The 18,929-nt window shown below is 49.1% G+C and overlaps 9 protein-coding genes across 9 annotated transcripts; 6 read left to right on the forward strand and 3 right to left on the reverse strand.

Moving 5' to 3' along the window:
• Positions 1-1,839: 1,839 nt before the first annotated feature.
• N7471_007197 (histone chaperone napB) lies at positions 1,840-3,119 on the forward strand (the record flags this gene model as incomplete). Its single annotated transcript, XM_057279916.1, has 3 exons — positions 1,840-1,954; positions 2,115-2,951; positions 3,007-3,119. The coding sequence occupies 3 exons, from the start codon at positions 1,840-1,842 to the stop codon at positions 3,117-3,119; spliced, it is 1,065 nt and encodes a 354-aa protein (XP_057134176.1).
• Positions 3,120-3,196: 77 nt separating this feature from the next.
• On the reverse strand, positions 3,197-4,100 carry N7471_007198 (SNARE domain protein; the record flags this gene model as incomplete). The annotated part of the gene is made up of 3 exons (XM_057279917.1): positions 3,197-3,273; positions 3,394-4,010; positions 4,066-4,100. The coding sequence occupies 3 exons, from the start codon at positions 4,098-4,100 to the stop codon at positions 3,197-3,199; spliced, it is 729 nt and encodes a 242-aa protein (XP_057134177.1).
• Positions 4,101-5,954: 1,854 nt separating this feature from the next.
• Positions 5,955-6,371, forward strand: N7471_007199 (uncharacterized protein; the record flags this gene model as incomplete). The annotated part of the gene is made up of 1 exon (XM_057279918.1): positions 5,955-6,371. One exon carries the CDS (start codon positions 5,955-5,957, stop codon positions 6,369-6,371), a length of 417 nt encoding a protein of 138 aa, XP_057134178.1.
• An 866-nt stretch (positions 6,372-7,237) lies between these two features.
• Positions 7,238-7,747, forward strand: N7471_007200 (uncharacterized protein; the record flags this gene model as incomplete). Its single annotated transcript, XM_057279919.1, has 1 exon — positions 7,238-7,747. The coding sequence occupies one exon, from the start codon at positions 7,238-7,240 to the stop codon at positions 7,745-7,747; it is 510 nt and encodes a 169-aa protein (XP_057134179.1).
• Positions 7,748-8,347: 600 nt separating this feature from the next.
• N7471_007201 (cytochrome P450) lies at positions 8,348-10,405 on the reverse strand (the record flags this gene model as incomplete). The annotated part of the gene is made up of 6 exons (XM_057279920.1): positions 9,975-10,405; positions 9,795-9,911; positions 9,632-9,734; positions 9,500-9,568; positions 8,845-9,444; positions 8,348-8,784 (listed from the first exon to the last, which is right to left on the reverse strand). The coding sequence occupies exons 1-6, from the start codon at positions 10,173-10,175 to the stop codon at positions 8,348-8,350; spliced, it is 1,527 nt and encodes a 508-aa protein (XP_057134180.1). The 5' UTR covers positions 10,176-10,405.
• A 721-nt stretch (positions 10,406-11,126) lies between these two features.
• N7471_007202 (NmrA/HSCARG family protein) lies at positions 11,127-12,660 on the forward strand. The gene is made up of 4 exons (XM_057279921.1): positions 11,127-11,527; positions 11,587-11,740; positions 11,803-12,135; positions 12,194-12,660. Exons 1-4 carry the CDS (start codon positions 11,270-11,272, stop codon positions 12,454-12,456), a joined length of 1,008 nt encoding a protein of 335 aa, XP_057134181.1. The 5' UTR covers positions 11,127-11,269; the 3' UTR covers positions 12,457-12,660.
• Positions 12,661-13,668: 1,008 nt separating this feature from the next.
• N7471_007203 (cytochrome P450) lies at positions 13,669-15,503 on the forward strand (the record flags this gene model as incomplete). The annotated part of the gene is made up of 6 exons (XM_057279922.1): positions 13,669-13,908; positions 13,960-14,085; positions 14,145-14,229; positions 14,280-14,348; positions 14,414-15,031; positions 15,088-15,503. The coding sequence occupies 6 exons, from the start codon at positions 13,669-13,671 to the stop codon at positions 15,501-15,503; spliced, it is 1,554 nt and encodes a 517-aa protein (XP_057134182.1).
• Positions 15,504-15,977: 474 nt separating this feature from the next.
• On the reverse strand, positions 15,978-17,798 carry N7471_007204 (terpene cyclase). The gene is made up of 3 exons (XM_057279923.1): positions 17,211-17,798; positions 16,798-17,150; positions 15,978-16,739 (listed from the first exon to the last, which is right to left on the reverse strand). Exons 1-3 carry the CDS (start codon positions 17,562-17,564, stop codon positions 16,538-16,540), a joined length of 909 nt encoding a protein of 302 aa, XP_057134183.1. The 5' UTR covers positions 17,565-17,798; the 3' UTR covers positions 15,978-16,537.
• Positions 17,799-18,141: 343 nt separating this feature from the next.
• Positions 18,142-18,926, forward strand: pyr4 (meroterpenoid cyclase pyr4; the record flags this gene model as incomplete). The annotated part of the gene is made up of 2 exons (XM_057279924.1): positions 18,142-18,659; positions 18,713-18,926. 2 exons carry the CDS (start codon positions 18,142-18,144, stop codon positions 18,924-18,926), a joined length of 732 nt encoding a protein of 243 aa, XP_057134184.1.
• Positions 18,927-18,929: the final 3 nt, after the last annotated feature.

Genomic DNA, 18,929 nt, shown 5'->3' on the forward strand with positions numbered 1-18,929 from the left:
TGTTTCGTTCTGTTTCTTTTTTTAATCATTGCATTCTTGGCGAACGGGCATGGGATATATGGACTTTCATGACTTAACCTCGGTTCTTAATCGGAAGATGCTTGGGGTAGCATTGGACGAGGTTCATTTTGCTTTGTGGTTTGGTTTGATTTGATATCTGATCTGAATCACCGAAAAAAAAAAGTTGTGTTTCTTTTTGTTTACTTCGTTTTCTTTGGCTTTTACTTTCCAATATTGCTTTTGTTTCTTTTTACTTGGTTCAATGAACCTCCATCTCCAATCCCAAGCTTCGAAAAGGAGAGAAAAAAACAAAATATGGAATAAGATATCCCGACTCTGGTTACTGGCCATGAGATCCATGTGCTCGAATCTATGATCACGAATATGCCCGATTTCAATTTCCAATTTTCACTTTTCATTTCATTTCTTCCACTACATCTCATGAGCTTGCCACCTCTCCCTAGGAACCCCGAGATCAGCTCCCGGGACTCGTTCCCCGGCTCTTTTTCGTCTCCCTTTAATTGACAACATCGCAAAACGTGCCTAGGTGCCGCGTGCCAGCTGACCCCAATTGACCGGTCCTGCAGGTCCCGTGCGTCCACGTCCAGGGTTACGCTCAACACGCAGACCGCTCCTCTTATCTAACTGGGTCACGCATGAACAAATCAGATGAGGGGAACTTTACGGAGCTCGGACTCCGGAGAAAGAAAGAATCCAGTTGAAAGAGGGGGAATTTGTAAAACATATAGTTGACCACCTTGGACGAGAAAAGGTGTCTGGATATAATTATGCGGTATGCACCTCCTGTGGATGGTCTCCGTCAACGTCCTAAATGAATTGCCGTCAAAATAGAGTATTCTCTCTTATTTTTAGTTTGTCTTATATGCTTGCTTTTTTCTTTCTTTTCTTCGAAGGTTTTTGTCCCCGCTTCTTTTGTCTAATCAGAAGGGTTGAGATGAAGATGTTGGATCTGAGTATTGTGTGGCTGTATGTGGCGGTGCATATTTATGGGGTTTGCAGAGATAGCTGCGTGCTATAACAATTTAGGGAAGGAGTCTACAGGGTAGCCCTGGAGGGTATGGATGTTATTTCCCAGGGCCTACAACATAGAGCCCAATGGCCATTTACCTAAAACCTACTACTGATTGGTGGAGTGTATGCATAGGGGCTCCATTTGAAAAGTTCTTATAGACATACGGTGAGCTTTGCTGTCTCCTGCATCTGTCAAATGAGAATCAAAAGGTTGAAGTAAGATACCTAGGTAGGTGAAGATCTCTTCCAGTCTCACAGTTCAGACACCTATAACATGTAAACATTGAACTATGCACTCCTCACCACCATGAAGCTATTCCTACCCCTCCTTCACAATATATTCCAAGCCTAACTAGTGCCAACGAGAACGTTCTATAATAGAAAAGTACTCCGTATGTTGTACTAACATTGGGCACGTTGAGATCCACAAGATCAGCGTCAGAGTTTTCTCTTCGTCTTTTCAGCCTATGATGTAGTACTCGACACCTGAGGCCGGGAATCCAAATAACCCCCACCATTTTCCGTTGCCCGGTGGACACTTGGGTACACGGAGATACTTGGGTTCTCCGCTGTAGTACCATGGAACAGGAGGTACCAGCAAGTATCGTCTTGTAGCTTAGCTCTTCGCCTTCTGATGCGCGCATAGCTTTTTTTTTTTTTTTTTTTTTTTTCTCTCTGCCGTCCCTTAATTGTTTTTCTCCCCTCTTCTTGATCTTTCCCTCCTCCATTCTTCCCTCTTTATAACACTCAAGTCTGCGTGTTTGTCCTGCATTATTACTTTACGACACATCTTCACGAATACACATTATGTCTAACGATCAGTCCCTCCTTGACCGCGTCGAGATGCCTAGCATCCCCGAGGCTGCTATGAAGAAGATTGCTATCCTTGAGGAGCAGTTCTCTCGTGCTGAGGTTGAACAGCGTATGTTTCTGATTTCCTAGATTTCTCTTTCCTTTGTTATGGTGGGGCAAGTAAAACAGCTTGCAGAGTCTACTCAACAATGGAACAAGACAATGGCATTCATTGAGAAGTGAGAAGTGCAGTTATTGATGAACCAATTGCTAACATACACACTCTATAGTGCGCCACTCTGTCAAGCTCATGACCCCCCTGATCCAGAAGCGCAGTGAGATCATTAACATCCCCGATGTTCAGGCTGAGTTCTGGATGCGCGTCTTCGCCAGTGCTCCCCCCGAGATCGACGAGTACATTCTCTCCAGCGACGCCCAAGTTCTCGGCGAGTGCCTCAAGAACATGAACGTTGAGCGATTCGAGCTTGATGCCCAAGGCAACGGCGAGCCCCGCAGCTTGCGCTTCACCTTTGAGTTCAAGACCGGTGAGGAGAACCCCTTCTTCACCAACGATAAGCTCGTCAAGGAGTTCTACTGGCGCCAGGAGGTCTCCAAGAACGCCGCTGGCAAGACCCGCACCTGGGAGGGTCTGGTCTCCGAGCCCGTCCGCATCAACTGGAAGAAGGATATGGATTTGACCAAGGGCATGCTCGATGCTGCTTGCGACCTTGCTGATGCTGAGAAGAAGAAGGGCGGTGACCGCAAGAAGTTGCCCGAGTTCGCTGCTCTTGTTAAGAAGGTTGAGGAGGCTGAGGCTGATATGGCCAACGCCGAGGATGACGAGGATGACGAGGACCCCAGCCCCGTTGGCATGAGCTTCTTCGGATTCTTCGGATACCGCGGCCGTGATGTCTCTGCCGCTCAGTCCAAGGAGGCTGCCAAGGAGATCGAGGCTCGCTGGGCCAAGGTCCAGAAGGGCGAGGATATTGAGGAGGCTGGTGACTCTGACTCTGAGGATGAGGAGGATGAATCCGATGGTCTTGAGGAGATCGATATCTTCCCCGATGGAGATGACCTTGCTGTTGCCATTGCCGAGGACCTCTGGCCCGATGCGCTCAGCTACTACGGTATGTAGATCCTGGATAGCGAGTGCGATGTTTCCCCCACTAACTTTGACCGCAGTTCAATCCTTCCAGATCGGCGAAGAGCTCGAAGATATGGACCTTGATATGGAGGAGATGGATGATTCCGATGAAGAAAGTGAGTCGCGCCCGCGCAAGAAGGCTCGCAAGTAAACCATTTGCACCCGAAACGCCATGATCCCCCCCTTTTGATGATTTTTGCTTTTACCTAACCCCTTGATTTTGTATTATCACAGTGCAATGAGCAGGATTAATAATAAGACGAGGACGAATATGAGTGCCGCGATACAAAACGAGGACCATGTATCTAGTCGGAAAAGTTAGTTTGAACTTAAGATTCCCATACCACACCAGACCATCTATCCAGTAGAGATCCAGCATAGACGGAGTAAACAGAACCAAAAAAAAAAAGGAGACAGTCTCTTACCCTCATTCTTGCGCACAATATGTTTGATACGCGACATCCCATTCGCCAACTTCCCCCCAACCCGATCCGCCAGCGTATCAACCTCATCAATCATAACAGCCTGATCCTCCAATTCACGACCCATATCATCAGCCTGCTGACGGAGGTTCCCAACAGTGCGAAAAACACCATCAAGCTGCTCATCCTGCTCATGCATAAGCTCAGACTGGCGCTGCTGTTCCATAGAAGCATAATAATCATCCCCGCCACGACCGCGCTCCTCCTCCTCAAGCGCAGCATCAAACTCAGTAGGGTTTGGTAGTGTGTCGACGGCAGAATTGGAAACAGCCTGCTGAAGCTCCTGGTGCATTTTCTCGACCTCATCACCGACATCGTCGACGAGCTTGCGCCGTCGCTGCACCTCCTCTAGTTCCAGTCCATAGCGGTAGGGGTCTTGTTCGATTGCGCGCACGCTTTCGACCAGGTCGTTCAGGTCCGCTGTTAGCTCGGTTAAGGTGCTTTCGAGCTCGGAGCGTGCTTGCTTCAGCTCTGGGTTGGTTGGGCTTTTGGCTAGAGACCGGATGCGGAGGTATGAGGAGAACAGTGGTCGGCTGATTTGTAGAGTTGAGACGACGTCCCTGATACGTTGGTTGTTAGTTGGGTTATGTGCTTTGGGGTTGAGGTAGAGCTCACGCTTGGACTTGTAGGAATGGGTCTGCGTGCTCCATGGCTGTGGTATTGGGTATTGGTGTGTTGTTGATAGTTCTCGGCCCCGGGTTGGTCCACGGGTGAGCCTGGAGCGGAGGCGGGTGTTGCTGACTAACCTTTACGGTGAGATTTTGGGACAACCGCGCAGTTTTGGCCTGGAAAAACAGGTTTGCTGGGAATCCACTGCACCTTCACTTGACGACGCAGCACTCCAAGGACTTGTATATTTTGACGGAGACGATGGCATTGTCGTTATGTATCTATATTCTTGGAAGGTAACACTAATTATTTATCCACGATATTTATTTATTTCCTGTTATGGGTTTTTCAGTCGGCACCACATGCGGAAGGGGAACTAACTAGGTGTTGGTGGGTTCATAGGCCGACTTGGGTTTGGCTTCATGATAGAACCGCGTGTTTTCTTTGGATTCAAGTGCTGCGGACTAGGCAGTGAATGTGGCAACCACACTGAACCAAGGGTACGGGCGCAATGAATACTCCGGACGGCATCGGGATAGTTGATAATTGCCATGGAGGTTAGTGGGAGCGAGGCAACATGAAGCAATGTATGTCCCAATGCCCGTTGTTCCTACGCTGGAAAGTGACAAGGAGGGGATAAGATAGGACCTCTGGGTCGTGACGAGCAACTGGAAAGTGAAGTGGGTGGATTAGAAGATAGGAGAGATGACGGTTTGGTATCATCAAGGTTGGCTTTACCAGAAGCACTAATCCAGGCCGATTCATCCGCTCCCGCTTCACGAATAGCGAAGATATCATCAAATGCAAGGCCGGCGGCGACCTCTTTAAGGCCGTGATGCCTTTGCCCATTCGTAGTCGATGGCCTGGGACATTCATTAGGCTCGGTCCCAAATCGGGGAAAGCCGACTCGCCGCTCATCCAGCTCGGCTTAGGTTAACGGCTATATCTGGTTATTAATGCCTTTGCTCTCTATTACTACTAGAATTTGCGCCCGTTTAAGGACTATAGCAGACGCAACGTCTACAACACTGGGTTGGTGCTATGCTTAGAGTCCCTAGACTAGTCTAGGGCATAACCGGCATTCGGGTTATTATCTTCAACCTGAACCTGAACACGGTAAATCTTACGAAAATCCCATCTATTGTGATACTTCACGTCAAACATTCTTTGTGACCTCCGGCAGCAAAGTTGTCTGTCTCTTCCTCTTTATTATTCCTCGCTTCTGTCGCTTCTCTGCTTTCTTCTTTATTTGATTTCTTCGTTCTTTGCTACACAGATAGTGCAATGAAGTCAGAGGTAGTACTTATACAGACCGGGTGCATGACATATGTAGATGTTCGGGTTCCCGAGGTCGGGTTCGGATGGAATCCTGTAACTTAAACTTAGATTGCATGGAACTTGGAGCTATGAGAAATGTATCGCGTAGAAGTGCCTGAAAGCGGATGGTAACCGAGTGACGCGAGTTGGATCCATATTCACGCCAGTGCCGACTTTCCGATAACCCGCACTTTCATTTCTTCTTCCTTGAGCTTCGAATTATCGAAGTCTCAAGGCTTACAGCGCCACTTCAGAAACACCCATGGCGACCAAAAATGGCTTCCTGCCGTTGGAGGCGCCTCGTAGTTTTGCAAAATCCTCCATCTCTCATTGTCTTCGCCAAGGAAGACTCGTACTGGGAACCCTCCTGCTGACAGCAGGCCTGGTGATACTGATTCAAACCAAATATCTCGTCAATATCATTACATGCAATAGTACTGGTCGAGAGACCTTTTACGAAGGGCTGAACAAATGCTATGAAGCTAGGTATCAGTATGAGGAACCTCAACCAACAGAGGATCGGGAAAACCCAAGGTGGAGCTCGATCTCCGGCCAGCAGAGATGGATCCTGATCCAGAATGCAACGCTTTTCGACGGCGAGTCCGTCCTTGCAGACAGCTGAGATCACATTCGAGGCAGGCCTGATTCGTTCTGTATCAGCTGCAACCTTGAACCACCAAGTCCCCAAGGATGCTCAAATCACCAACGCCCATGGAAGCTTTGTCACCCCTGGCTTGGTGGATATGCATTCTCATCATTTGTTACTCCCATTCCCCCACCCTCCATCTACTAGCGACGTCAACGAGAGCCCAGTCCTAGGATCAATCACTCCGTTTGTTCGCTCGTTGGATGGATTTAAACGATATGACCCAGCGATCCAGATCATCGCATCGGGTGGTGTCACTTCCTTGATTCTACCAGGATCGGCAAACATTATCGGCGGCGAGGCATATCTGGTAAAGAACTTGGCAACCCTCCAAATGCCGAGCCGGTAGTCGATCAACTACTGCTTGATTATGGCATCGCAGGGAAGAGCCGAAAGAGATACTTGAAAATGGCTTGTGGGGAGAACCCTAAGGGCAACTATAAGAATACCCGACTTGGTCTAGTGTGGCTTTTGCGCAAGCATCTCGACGAAGCACGAGAGTTGCATGTGCGCCAATCTGCCTAGTGCCGGACGGCTACTAGTATTGACAAGACCGGCTTTTCCCAGTCTCGACAGATTTCACAGTTCCTCAAAGACGAAGGGATACGACCGGAGTCTTTTGAACTTCAAACTTCTCTTGCACTTCTCAGAGGAGAGCTCAATGTCAATGTGATAAGCCGGAAGATCTTGAGCGCATGTTTTCAGTGCTTCATGAATTTGGCATCCATCCCAGTGCTTTTCACCATGCACTGGAAGCGTGGGAAGTGCCTGAATTGTTAAAATCCCTAGAAAAGTATGTTCCTTTATTTGATCAGTTTCGTTTGCTGACAGACCTCAGAAACATCACTATTGCCACTTGTGCAGAGAATGGGCTTTTCAAAGCCGAGGCATAAGGGCCAATTTACGGGGCCCTAAAATTCTGGCTGATCATGGTGTCCAAGTTGCACTGAAGTCGGTATGAAATTGCTCCTTTCGTAAAGCGATGATTGATCCCTCTAACATCGAAAGGATCATACTGGCGAGGACAACTATGCAAAGTACCTTGTATGAGTGGACTGAAAGCGCTACATTCAATCACCTAACAATCATTTTACCTGATGTCATACAGTTACCAGGAGGCAGTTTCTCACTCATTTGTTTTGTCTGAAGAAAAGTCTCTCCAAGCCGTAACATCTGTCCCTGCTAGATCTATCCAACAGGATCATAGAATTGGATATGTCCGTCCAGGATATGATGCAGATATCGTTATCTGGGATGATCACCCGCTCCCAGTTGGTGCAACCCCAACTGAGGTATTCGTTGATGGTCGGCCTGTTGAACGATGAGAATTTTCGCGAATGGACTAATGGAACACCTGGTTTTGGAAAGCCACAGACTCCCCAAATCCGACCATCTCTCGAAAGAGGTCAGAAAGAAGATATCTGTACCGAGATTCAGCACATCGGTTCACGGATTCTCTTTACTGGCATTCAAAAGTTCTTGGTTGATACACACAGTCCATTTACTAACATCGTCATGCTGGCTAAGGATGGTCAAGTGAAGTGCCTTGATAAGAGGTCCTCATGTCTCTCCGGCGAAATTCAGGAAAATACCGCACATATCGCTTTGAAGAACGGTTATGTCCTGCCTGGCCTTGTAGCCTTCGGCAACAAAACGAGCCTCAAATCTACAACAGCTACTGAACCTGACATGTGTAGTCCAACAGCATCGAACTGGCAAACATAGGCAATATAATAAGATAACTAGCGAGTATCTTGACAGTCCATGAGACTATTTCCGAGTCTGCAATATGAAGCTGGGATGCGGAGGGGCAGCGGGTAAAATGCGGCCCTTTGGTTGTCGTGTCAAGCCTGAATACATTAACAAAACAGGATGGCGCGTCTTCGCTCCAATAGAAGAGCTCTTCCTGTTTTCTCGAATGTTTTGACTCTTGGATGAAGGCTCTCAAGTCCGACGACAGGAAGAAGCATGGTCCGACAAGTTGTCTGGTAGATTGGACTTGATCTATGCACGGTATAAGGTAACTAGGCGAACAATCTGATGACGAGGTAATGTCACGCCGCCTTCTAAACTGTTGCTCTTGATTTATTTCATGCCTCGTACTCAGTACACTGTTTGGAGTTATGGGAAAAGGTGCTTTTACGAGCCAATGCCTTATCACTGGAATTCCATATCCAGATAACTATATCCACTACAGGAAATGAGGCCACCACCTAGTCGAGAGGACGTCCAGTCCACTACAGCCAAATATCTGAGGCCATCCCTGATGTACCCATTAATACCTCCGCGTGTGCCTTTCAACACAGGCTCTCGCTCTTGTTACTATCAACTTTTACCGCCCGCCAATGAGATCTCCTCCTGGCGGCGGCGAACGCTGATTTGCGTAAACGGATCGCTGGAAAGCCCAAACCCATACGTCATGGCTTGCGGCTTCTGATCACCAAGCTTCAGGTCATACTTGAGTAGCAGATGACAGAGGGCAATCTTCAATTCCGTAGCCGCAAAGAATCGTCCAGGGCAGGCATGATTGCCAAAGCCGAAGCCGGTGTGATCCGATGAGACTGAGACCAGCTGCGTCTGATGGGATCGCTCTGGCACCTCGCGCATGTTGATGAACCGATAGCCATCATACTGATCCCCATTGGTGTAAGAAGAGTTCGGGTCCAGGGAGTGGTCATCGATCATGGCGATATAGGTTCCTTTGGGAATCAGGGTCCCGTCACTCAGTGTAATGTCTGCCGTCACGTACCGGTAGAGAGATACTAATTCCGAGATCCAATTTCAGTCACATCGTTGTTAAGGTAGGGAACGGGTATACGGACTGATCTGCATTGGTTTCAGGCGTTGGCTTTCTTTCAGGACGCTATCTAGAAGCTTGAGGTTGTAGATCGCATTCTTACTCCAACCGTGCTGGGTAATGACCGTGACAATCTCTTCTCGTAGTGGCTGAAGTAGCTCAGGATGTTCGCAGAGGTCAAAGATAACCTGTGATAAAAGGTCCGCGCTCGTATGAGTCGCCACGACTGCCAGACCCATCTGAAGCAGGGCTGGGTCATAGTAGCCTCCCTTAGCACAGTCCTCCAGCCATTGGACGGTGTCCACCTCATCGCTTGCATCCGTTTCAGGAAAGGCGCTTTTCCGGTTTCTCTCTCGTTGCTGTAGAACTTGTGAGATAATGCCGCGCGCCTCCTGGACTTGGCTGCGTAGCTTCTTGCAGGAGGGCAGAAACCAATGAACCAGCCAGAGTAACCAGCGAGGCCACATTCGAAGTCTCTCGGCGGTCATAAATGCCTCGACAGTGTAGTTAATCATGATCCCTATCCAGGCCGGGTTCCGGCAGACTTGGGGGCCCAGGAAGATTCTTGCGGAGAGGCGAGCCACCAGCTGGAGGGAAGTCTCCTTCACATTGATCTGATGCCATTCTGCTACAGTTAGGTCTATCCAGTTCTCCGAGACTCGTTCCTTCAAGATTCTCACCTGAGCTATCCGTGAGCTGTTGTTGGAGAACAAAGTCTGTCTCCTCGGAGAGCGGAATACCCACCGCGCCTAGGAAATACGCTCATTAACTTTTGTTCACTCCAGAGTCCAAACTCAATCGAATGTACTCACCAATGGAGGGAGTCAGTTTGGTTCGTACCATGGCTGCAAAGACTTTGGGATTTGTCTTCACATGGTTGAAGGGTTCGAATCCTTGAAGCCAGCCGAAGAAATCCTGTTAAATTAGGGCTACCGCATATTAATTGCCTGGGAAGTTACGGGAAGTTACACTTACATCCTCGGGCGGCTTCGTATTGTTAAGACTCTTGTGATCACGAAGCTCATTCCGATACTTGGAATGGAGTACGAGGAGGATCCGGTTGTTTGTTACCAGACGAAACGCGTTGTTCGTCTATTGTGAACGAGCAATATGGATACATCAGCCAAGACCACTGCGAGGGGAAAGGGAGCGCACCTTGGAGAGACCCTCCTTCAGCAGGCTGCGCGCCTGGGTAATGAAGCGAATCTTGGATTGCGTGTAGAACAGTTCCCCCGGTCGCTTACTATTGATGAATGGATACTGAGCCAAGGGGTCCGGAGAAAAGAACACAACGATGGCCCAAATCCCCAGTAGCAGGGATCCGCCCACCCACCAGGCGTTGACATCGGACATCATCACAGCGATTACCTCTGCTTATTTTGAGGGGAGAAAATTCTACCTTCAGTGATGGTAATAGTCTTCACTAGGAGGGCCTGGAGTAACTCTGGTCTCGGTTCTTTTCTTTGAGGCGCCTGAAATATTTGAACGACCGCGGAATACCACTTCAGACTTAATTGCAGGGATCAAAAGTATCTAGTGGTTTTCCACGGCCACTTCCGTCTGTTCAGGGTCGATCTTCGCTAGTGTCTACATCTGGATCGTGAATGAAACCGTGTGATCAAAACCGCCATCGGTGAATCCAGCCTAGCAACCCCGTATGTTGTAAGGGGAATGTCAATATGCAGTGTATTTTGGACAAAGCATATATTTTCACATAAATGAGACGCTTGGAAACCTTTGCATGTGCGCGATATCAATCTCGTGGCCTTGCTGATGCATCTCAGGTACTATTTCCGAATCAGTGAACTTGTATCCTCAGGTCTCGCATCATCCAGCCAAGCTGATAGGCCGATTAGGGAGAATGCATTATGCATTCATATAAGGTCTATTGATTGGCAAGCAAGGTACATCTTCACCGCCAGGCAACTGGTTGTTGGAAATCTGATGTGTCGACTACCCTACTACGACAGCCCGAGAAATACGCTAATGTATGCACGCCACAGGTAATAAATATGGTATTCTTGCAGATGCATATAACAAATTAAATACAGACAAAGCTGTAAGCTACATAATGATGATTGATGAGGAATAATTATTAGTATTCATATTACCAGCAAAAAAAGTAAAGTGGCATGCATGCATTAGCGTGCTTCTCGGCCGGGCTGTCGTAGTAGGGTAGGTAGCATCCAGCCCAACTTGATATCCGTATTGCAGGCGGTGACAACGGATATAGAGCTGGCCTAGCCCTCCTCTTTCGATCTTAGCCTCTTTCGATCTTAGCATACATATTTAGCTTTTCCTATAGCAAGAATTCAAGGATATTGTGAGCTAATCTTTCCACGAGTAAATTACGACCCAATTTGAGGTACTGCAACGAGTGCCTTATCACTACCAGAGACCAAATCAGCAAATTTTCCTCACACCCAGGAACCCCGCGCACCTTTTTCTTCATGGCCCAGACACGAAAGCTGGTCACGGTATATGGAGCCACCGGTAACCAAGGCCGGTCGGTGGTGAAGTCTTTGCTCCGCGCTCCAGATTCCTTTGAAGTGCGGGCAATCACTCGAGATCCCAACTCCGTTGCAGCGCAGGAACTCTCTACTTTGGGAGCTAGTCTTGTCCAGGCGGATGGGTCCCAGAGTAACCAGATGACCGAGGCCTTCCAAGGATCGTGGGCGGTTTTCCTAAATATCAATTCGGACGACCCGGTAAGTGGATTTCGGCAACCATATGCTCCTAGTTGTAAAGCTAAAAGGATGGTCCTCAGGTCTTTTGGGATCCTAAGGGTCCCACCGAGTTTGATTATGGCAAAAGAATCATAGACAGTGCCATCATGGCTGGTGTGAAGACTTTGGTCTACAGCACCGGAGCGGCCTGTACGGAGCTAACCAAGGGCACGGTTTCTCTCCGACATCTTGACAGTAGGAGGCTCCGTTTAGTCAAGTCATCTTGGATCCCGCTATGACAGCTAACAATCTCCCAGCGAAGAACCAGATTGAGATGTATGCTCGTTCCACGGGAGCCTTTGAAAATCTTGTTCCCATCATCCCGGGGTACTTTCTAGAGAATTTCCTTTTCAAGCAGGGCGCATTCATCATGGGGGGATTCCCATGGGAGACTGATGCGGAGGGATATTTGACATGGAAGGTACCGTACTGGGGTGGTGATGAGCGAATCCCCTTCCTCAGCGTTGCGGATGACTTCGGCGATATTGTTCACGGCATCCTCATCTCCCCGTCAGAGTATCATCTTCAGGTAGTGCAAGCCATGAGCGAGATCACGGATTACCATAAAATGACAGAGGCGTTCGCACAAGGTAAGCGCACTCGATCCTTAGACGCTCTACATCAGGCTGACATGCTCGCAACGCCTAGTGACTGGGAAGAAAACACGGTTCCAGCCGGTACTACCAACCTGGAAGGCGTTTGATGCCTCAGGAAACCAAGGATTTGAGGATGTGAAATCCATGTTCGGATTTACTCAAGAGACCCAAGGGCACTACTTTGGTCGAGAAGCCACAGATGATCAGGTTTCCAAGAATCTCAAAGCGAGAGCTGTCTTGGATTATAAAGAATCGCAGCAATCGTCCTCTTTGAAAACCGTTCGCGCTTGGTTTGCACGGGAGTTTGCTGCGTGATCTGTCCATGTAGCTGCTCAGAAATAGTGCGCCTCCTTTTACACACCACTTTTCATATAGACCTCTCTTCATCTCTGTCATGATGTTGTTCGTTATTCGGCCAGTCATCCGATGATATGTAAGCCCAAGCGGTGCCACAGAATCAAGATTGTGTGACGTAGGCACTCGTACTACATCCCTACTTTGCTTTTCATTGTATTTTCTAACGTCAAATTCCAATTCAGGAGATCTAAAAATGTCTCCCAGATACCCTGTGAGACCCAAAATGGACGGGTTTAGCGGTTCCTCGTAGGGAACAGGGATCAACTGGCCGGATGTGAGGTACTTCACAAGCCAGGGTTAGAAACGGGAAAATATCTCCTTCCAACCATGTATCCTTTCTCCACCAGATATGGTACTCTAGTCGAATGCAGTGCACATGCTGCGGCAGGATGGAGGCTTTCCACGACTCATGCAAGAAGAGCTGTACAAAGAAAGCGAGTGAGGCATCTGCAGGATGGAGGATTTCCACGGCTCATGCAAGAAGAGCTGTACAAAGAAAGCGAGTGAGGCATCTGCAGGATGGAGGATTTCCACGGCTCATGCAAGAAGAGCTGTACAAAGAAACCGAGTAAGGCATCTATCTAATCTTCCCCTTATGGCGGTGTGGACATAAATAATGAATATGACTTTGCACGGGAGCCACCTCGATGGTTCGTTGCATCCTGTGAGTACCGGTTGCAGCTGGCCATCTGGAACTATTGAGAGATACAGGAAAACTACTGCGGGCAAGGCACTACCCTACTACGACAGCCCGGCTGAGAAGTACATACGCTAATGCATGCATGCCACTTTACTTTTTTTGCTGGTAATATGAATGCGAATAATTATTCCTCATCAATCATCAGTATGTAGCTTATAGCTTTGTCTGTATTTATTTTGTTATATGCATCTGAAAAAATACCATATTACCTGGGGCGTGCATACATTAGCGTATTTCTCGGCCGGGCTGTCGTAGTAGGCTACGGAGTTCTCCGTAGACTGCGACTTGTCGCATACAGAAACCAGGGTGATTTAACGCCTTGCATGTGGCTGGAGCACCGATGGAATCGAAGTGCCCATGAGGATCCGCTATCTGAATCGATACTTCAAGCGCCAACAGTAACGAGGTCCGACTCACCAACTTCCTCCCTTCCATTCCGACGTGAATTTACTTCTTTGTCCCATATCACCATGACAGTTATGGTATCCCAGATTGAGTATATCGGGCAAATCGTCCGCGGTGAGGTCACGGTCATCTGGATCCTCGTGGCCTTGGTCCTCCTGGCTTACTTGATCCTCCCCAACCCAACCTACCGCACCAATGTCAAAGTCCCGACGGTAAGGTATCTGGGAGGCTGGATACCCGATCAGGTGGACCGTCTGTTCTTTAATACCAAGGCAACCTCGGTTATCTACGACGGTTATAAGCAGGTAAGTGGGAAGAAAGGCGCGGGTTTGTCATGGGTGCTAATGCCCATGTAGTACAAGAAGAAGGCATATAAGGTGCTGAAGGCCGATGGCGATCTCGTAGTCCTCTCGACCCGGTACGCCGAGGAGCTACGGCAATTGCCTGCATCGACTTTAAATGCCCTCGAGGCCACCTTTACAGTAAGAGCTCCACCCCCACTCCCTTGACGTTCGCACGACATTAAACCACATGGCACCAGGATCATGTCGGCGATTACACGACCATTCTTACCGACAGCCACCTGCACACTGAGACCATCCAAAAGCGGTTGACCCCGGCAATCGGTAGGAGCCCCGTGGATGTCAGGAAGACCGATCGCTAACCCCTGTCGCAGGCAGACTAATCCCTCGTATTATCTCTGAGCTTGACCACGCGTACGAGGTGGAATTTCCCGAGTGTGACGGTAAGTCCAGATCCCTAACCCACGCCGTATGCATCCGCGTTGGACTAACCGTACTTGGACGAGAGGCAAGTGGGTGGCAATCAACCCATACGAAGTCTTCTTGCGTCTCGTAGCCAGGGTGGGCGCTCGTGTCTTCATCGGAGAGACGCTGTGCCGGGATGAACAATGGCTGAAGGCCTCGATCGACTATACCAAGAACATCTTCGTGACCATTGCGCTGTTGCGGCCAGTTCCTGGATTTCTCCAGCCCTTGGTCGGGCGAGTCTTACCCAGCAGTCGGAGTTTGAACCATCAGCTTGCCTATATCAAGAATGAATTCCTGGGTCCCCTCATCGAGCAGCGCCGGGAGATGGAATCGTCAGGGGACCCCAAGTATGAAAAACCTGACGATTTTCTGCAGTGGATGATGGACCTCGCCAAGACAGAGCAGGAGTCACATCCACATAACCTGGCCCAACGACTTCTCGGAATCACTAGCATGGCGGTTGTCCACACGAGCGCCATGAGTCTCACGCATATTCTATACGACCTGCTGGTCATGCCACAATGGCTCCAGCCTCTCCGCGACGAGATCCAGGAGGTCAACCCCGATTGGCACAGCACCACGCAGGCCCACCTCATTGGACTTAAGGGCATGGACAGCTTTCTGAAGGAATCGCAACGATTCAATCCTCCGGGGGAACGTAAGTCATCCGTCCCGACGACCGTTTGGGGATTATACTGACGCAGAACCCGGCAGTCTCATTTCACCGTGTGGTCAAGCATGATCTGACCCTTTCAGATGGTCTATTCCTCCCCAAAGGCACGCACATTTGCATGGCGGCGGGACCCATCTCGCGGGATGCGGATGTGATGTCGGACCCGGACGCGTTCGATGCCTTCCGCTTCGTCAAGGAGAATCGACCAACCTCGGGCTTTGTCAGCACCGGTGTCACCAATATGCATTTCGGGCTTGGCCGCTATGCCTGTCCCGGCCGGTTCTTCGCCGCCTTCGTCATGAAGGCCATCCTTAGCCGATTCCTCGCCGACTATGACTTCCGATTTGCTCCCGATCAGAAGGACCGCCCCAAGAATATGATGATCGGGGACAAGATCGTCCCGAATGTGTCCACTCCGATCTTCATCAGGAAAAGAACCACATCACAACCCCTTTGATCTCCCCCGGTTGTTAGGGTATTCATTTGCTAGCTTTTGTGTCTCGTGCAGTTATATATACATCGAGAGTATTTCTAGTAACCATGGACAAAGAAGCGGGACGTGGTCTTAGACTACAAATTCCCGACGCCTAGGGTGAATACAAGTTGACCATTCACATGAACATCCACGTCTCTAGCTAGTACAAGCGAACTAATGGCTAATGGCGTCCGCTCGTAAATTTATGAGGCCTGAGACCTGAGGCACCAAGTGTATCGGAGGTGGTGAGGTGGCAGCACAACGCATGGGGGCTTATTTCCTGGGGCATTAACTAATTGTCGAGATAAAATAACTGAAAATGTGATTTAGGAGGTTTAATCAATCGATCTCGATTCCTATCCAAGTACCGCGCATTACGTGTAAATGTAGGGAACCACCCGCTCTGACACTTACAAAGATAGACTTCGGATGAAAGGACAATATTGAGCCATGTAGAATTGATATAAGACATGATAGATCAGATCAAAAGAAAAGGTGAAATGAGGTATTTGGTCCCTGAATGAACCTAACAAGGTCCCCGAGATAACAATGGTCCCCGAACTCCAGTTAAAAACCGAGAGTAGAAAAAGTAAATAATCGATTGCATGAATTGATCAGCATATTGAAAGCCATGCATGCATCCATTCTTTAAAGAATTTATAGATTTTTCGGCATATTTGGAAAATCGAAAAAGTTGCCTAAATTTGGGCTTATTTTCTTAGTTAAAATGATCAGACCTTATTGATTGAATCAGTGGAAAAGTACGGAGTATGCATTTCTGATTTCTGCGGACTAGAAATCTTGCCAAGCCCCATGTATGCAATAGAATGATCGAATGCTACCCCAAAATCATTCCGTCGACAGACTCTTCAGCTAATTCATAATGCCATTCTTTGTTTACACCGACTTCAAGTCCAGCTTTTCTTTCCTGCCCCATAGAGCCAGCCAGTCTTGAATGGATGAGCCAGACTCAGCCAGTTCAGCCATGCACATCTGATGCACCTTATCGCTGCGGATCACCCGCAGGGCATTTCGCACGTTCCGGGGGAAGGAGATTGCAGCGCAAGGTCTACCCAGTGGCCATCGGGGGCGTTCATGGCCAGCACGATAGGGTAGCTCAACTCACCATTGCAGAGGTCCTCGGCAATAGCCCCCTTCATCTTGGCATATTCAGTTGAATAAACATTCTTGCAATCGTTTTGGAGTTGGGAGTACCAGCTAGCAAGCATCAGTCAGGGATTGAGACCGCAGGAGAAGGGTGTGGGCAGGCACATACGCGACTAGGGTCATGGTATCATCCATCGACCGGTCCTCTAGCACTAGGTGGCCGAGCAGTCGGAAGAGTGAGCCTGTCTTAAGAGACGCCATCCGCTGATAGGCGGCGGCTCGCTCTAAGGGAGCGGTCGGGAAGTTCTTGAGGCCGTCCCGGCGCCACACGAGTGATAGGTCCTGGCCTTCGAGGATATTCTCGAGGTCCTGCATCAGCCAGGGAGCGAGATGCGGGAATCCGGATGTCGTCTGATTCAAAATTTGGGTGACTCGGAAGTAGGCGCGATTGGCAGTTTCCGACGGGCCGTAGATGCGGTGGGCAGCTGGTCGCCCTTTACGGAAGTCACTGCCGTCGGAGATCTGGGAGTATTAGAATTGGGGGTGCGTCGGCTTTGGTATCCTCAGAGGCATGGAACGTACATCATCAACCAGCATCAAACAGAGGTGGATGGCATCCATGATCTCCAGTACCATCTTGTACTTGGCTGGATCATCATGTTGGAGAGTGGGAGACAACTTGTGCACGAAAGGAGCCCAATGATAATGGCCGTAGATCTGGCGAATATAGCTGTACGGACATTCTAAGGATGTTGTGCTTGCTGGGTCCTTCTGACCGATCAATTGGTATTTTTTCGACAACCACCGCGGCGCAGGGAAGCGATCAATGGAGATATAGAGAACAACAATCAGTGCCAGAGCACCCACGGTTAGAGTCAGGTACGACAGCGAGAGCTGCGACCATCCACTCAGAGGGGTCGTTAGCATAGTGGTCATATTATACTGGGCCTGGGAATTGAGTCAGGGGGAAGTAACGTAGAGAGATTCTGCGGAATTTGAATGATGCGACACAAAACGAGAAATAGGACTTGATAGGTACCGGAGACTGTCCGAGGAGCCGCAATGAGTGTTTGCAAAGTAATTCTCATGCAGGAAATCCAAATCGAAATTGCGGTGTGATGGACGACAGGTTGCATTTAATGGGCTTCCTGAATGGGTGCATCAGCTCCAACTACATCCAAAAAGCAAACAAAATCACTAGTTGGGTTTATAATTTGAAGTAAGGGACAGAAATAGTCTGTGTATCCGCGTAAATACGCCCACATGGAACATGTCTCCTGTACGGGGGACTATCTTGAATTTCCCCAAGAGGTTGCAAGTACAGAGTATGCACGAATCACTGCATATGACCTCCTGCGTGCGATCGCCCAAGCACAGCATGAAGCGTCGATCGTGTCGTCCACCGCACGGAATAAGAAGCAGCGGCGCAGCCTGTCTGGGCAATTCCAGACTATTGCCACCAGCATCAGAGGACCAGAACACAACAAATCAACCAACTATCTTCATTTCAATCATGGATGGATTTGATGTTTCCCAGGCTCCGCCCGAATATCGGGCTGTGGAGCCCATTGCCAACCTTTTTGTCCTGGGGATGGGGCTCGGGTGGCTGATCAACTATGTCGGAATGATATACCAATCATTTAAGGACGAGACTTACGGGATGGCCATCATGCCTCTGTGTTGCAATATCGCCTGGGAAATCGTGTATAGTTTGATATATCCGTCCAAAAGTCTTATGGAGCAAGGTGTGTTCATCGCCGGTCTCACTATCAACATTGGCGTCATGTACGCGGCAATCAAATTCGCCCCCAAGGAATGGAGCCATGCCCCACTGGTCATGCGCAATTTGTCTCTCATTTTCTTCCTGGCTACCCTGGGATTTCTCACCGGACATCTCGCTCTCGCTGCAGAGATCGGCCATTCCCTTGCATACTCGTGGGGTGCTGTGGTATGCCAGCTGCTCCTCAGCGTGGGTGGACTCTGCCAGCTACTGTGTCGGGGAAGCACGCGCGGGGCCTCGTATACGTTATGGTATGTAATAATCGAGGGCCTTGGCATAGGTTAGTTCTAAATATTCGTTCTAGGCTTTCTCGCTTCCTCGGATCGTCCTGCACTGTGGCTTTTGCATCCTTCCGTTGGATGTACTGGCCTGAGTCTTTTTCCTGGCTCAATAGCCCTCTGGTTTTGTGGAGCCTGGCGCTTTTCCTCACGGTCGATGGTTCCTACGGGATCTGCTACTGGTACGTTCGCCAATACGAATTGTCTCTCGAGGAAACTGAAGGGCGCAAATCGAAGTAAGAT

The sequence above is a fragment of the Penicillium samsonianum genome (assembly GCF_028829775.1).
Source record: "Penicillium samsonianum strain IBT 33392 chromosome Unknown utg000004l_segment0_segment0, whole genome shotgun sequence".
NCBI classification, from domain to species: Eukaryota; Fungi; Ascomycota; class Eurotiomycetes; order Eurotiales; family Aspergillaceae; genus Penicillium; species Penicillium samsonianum.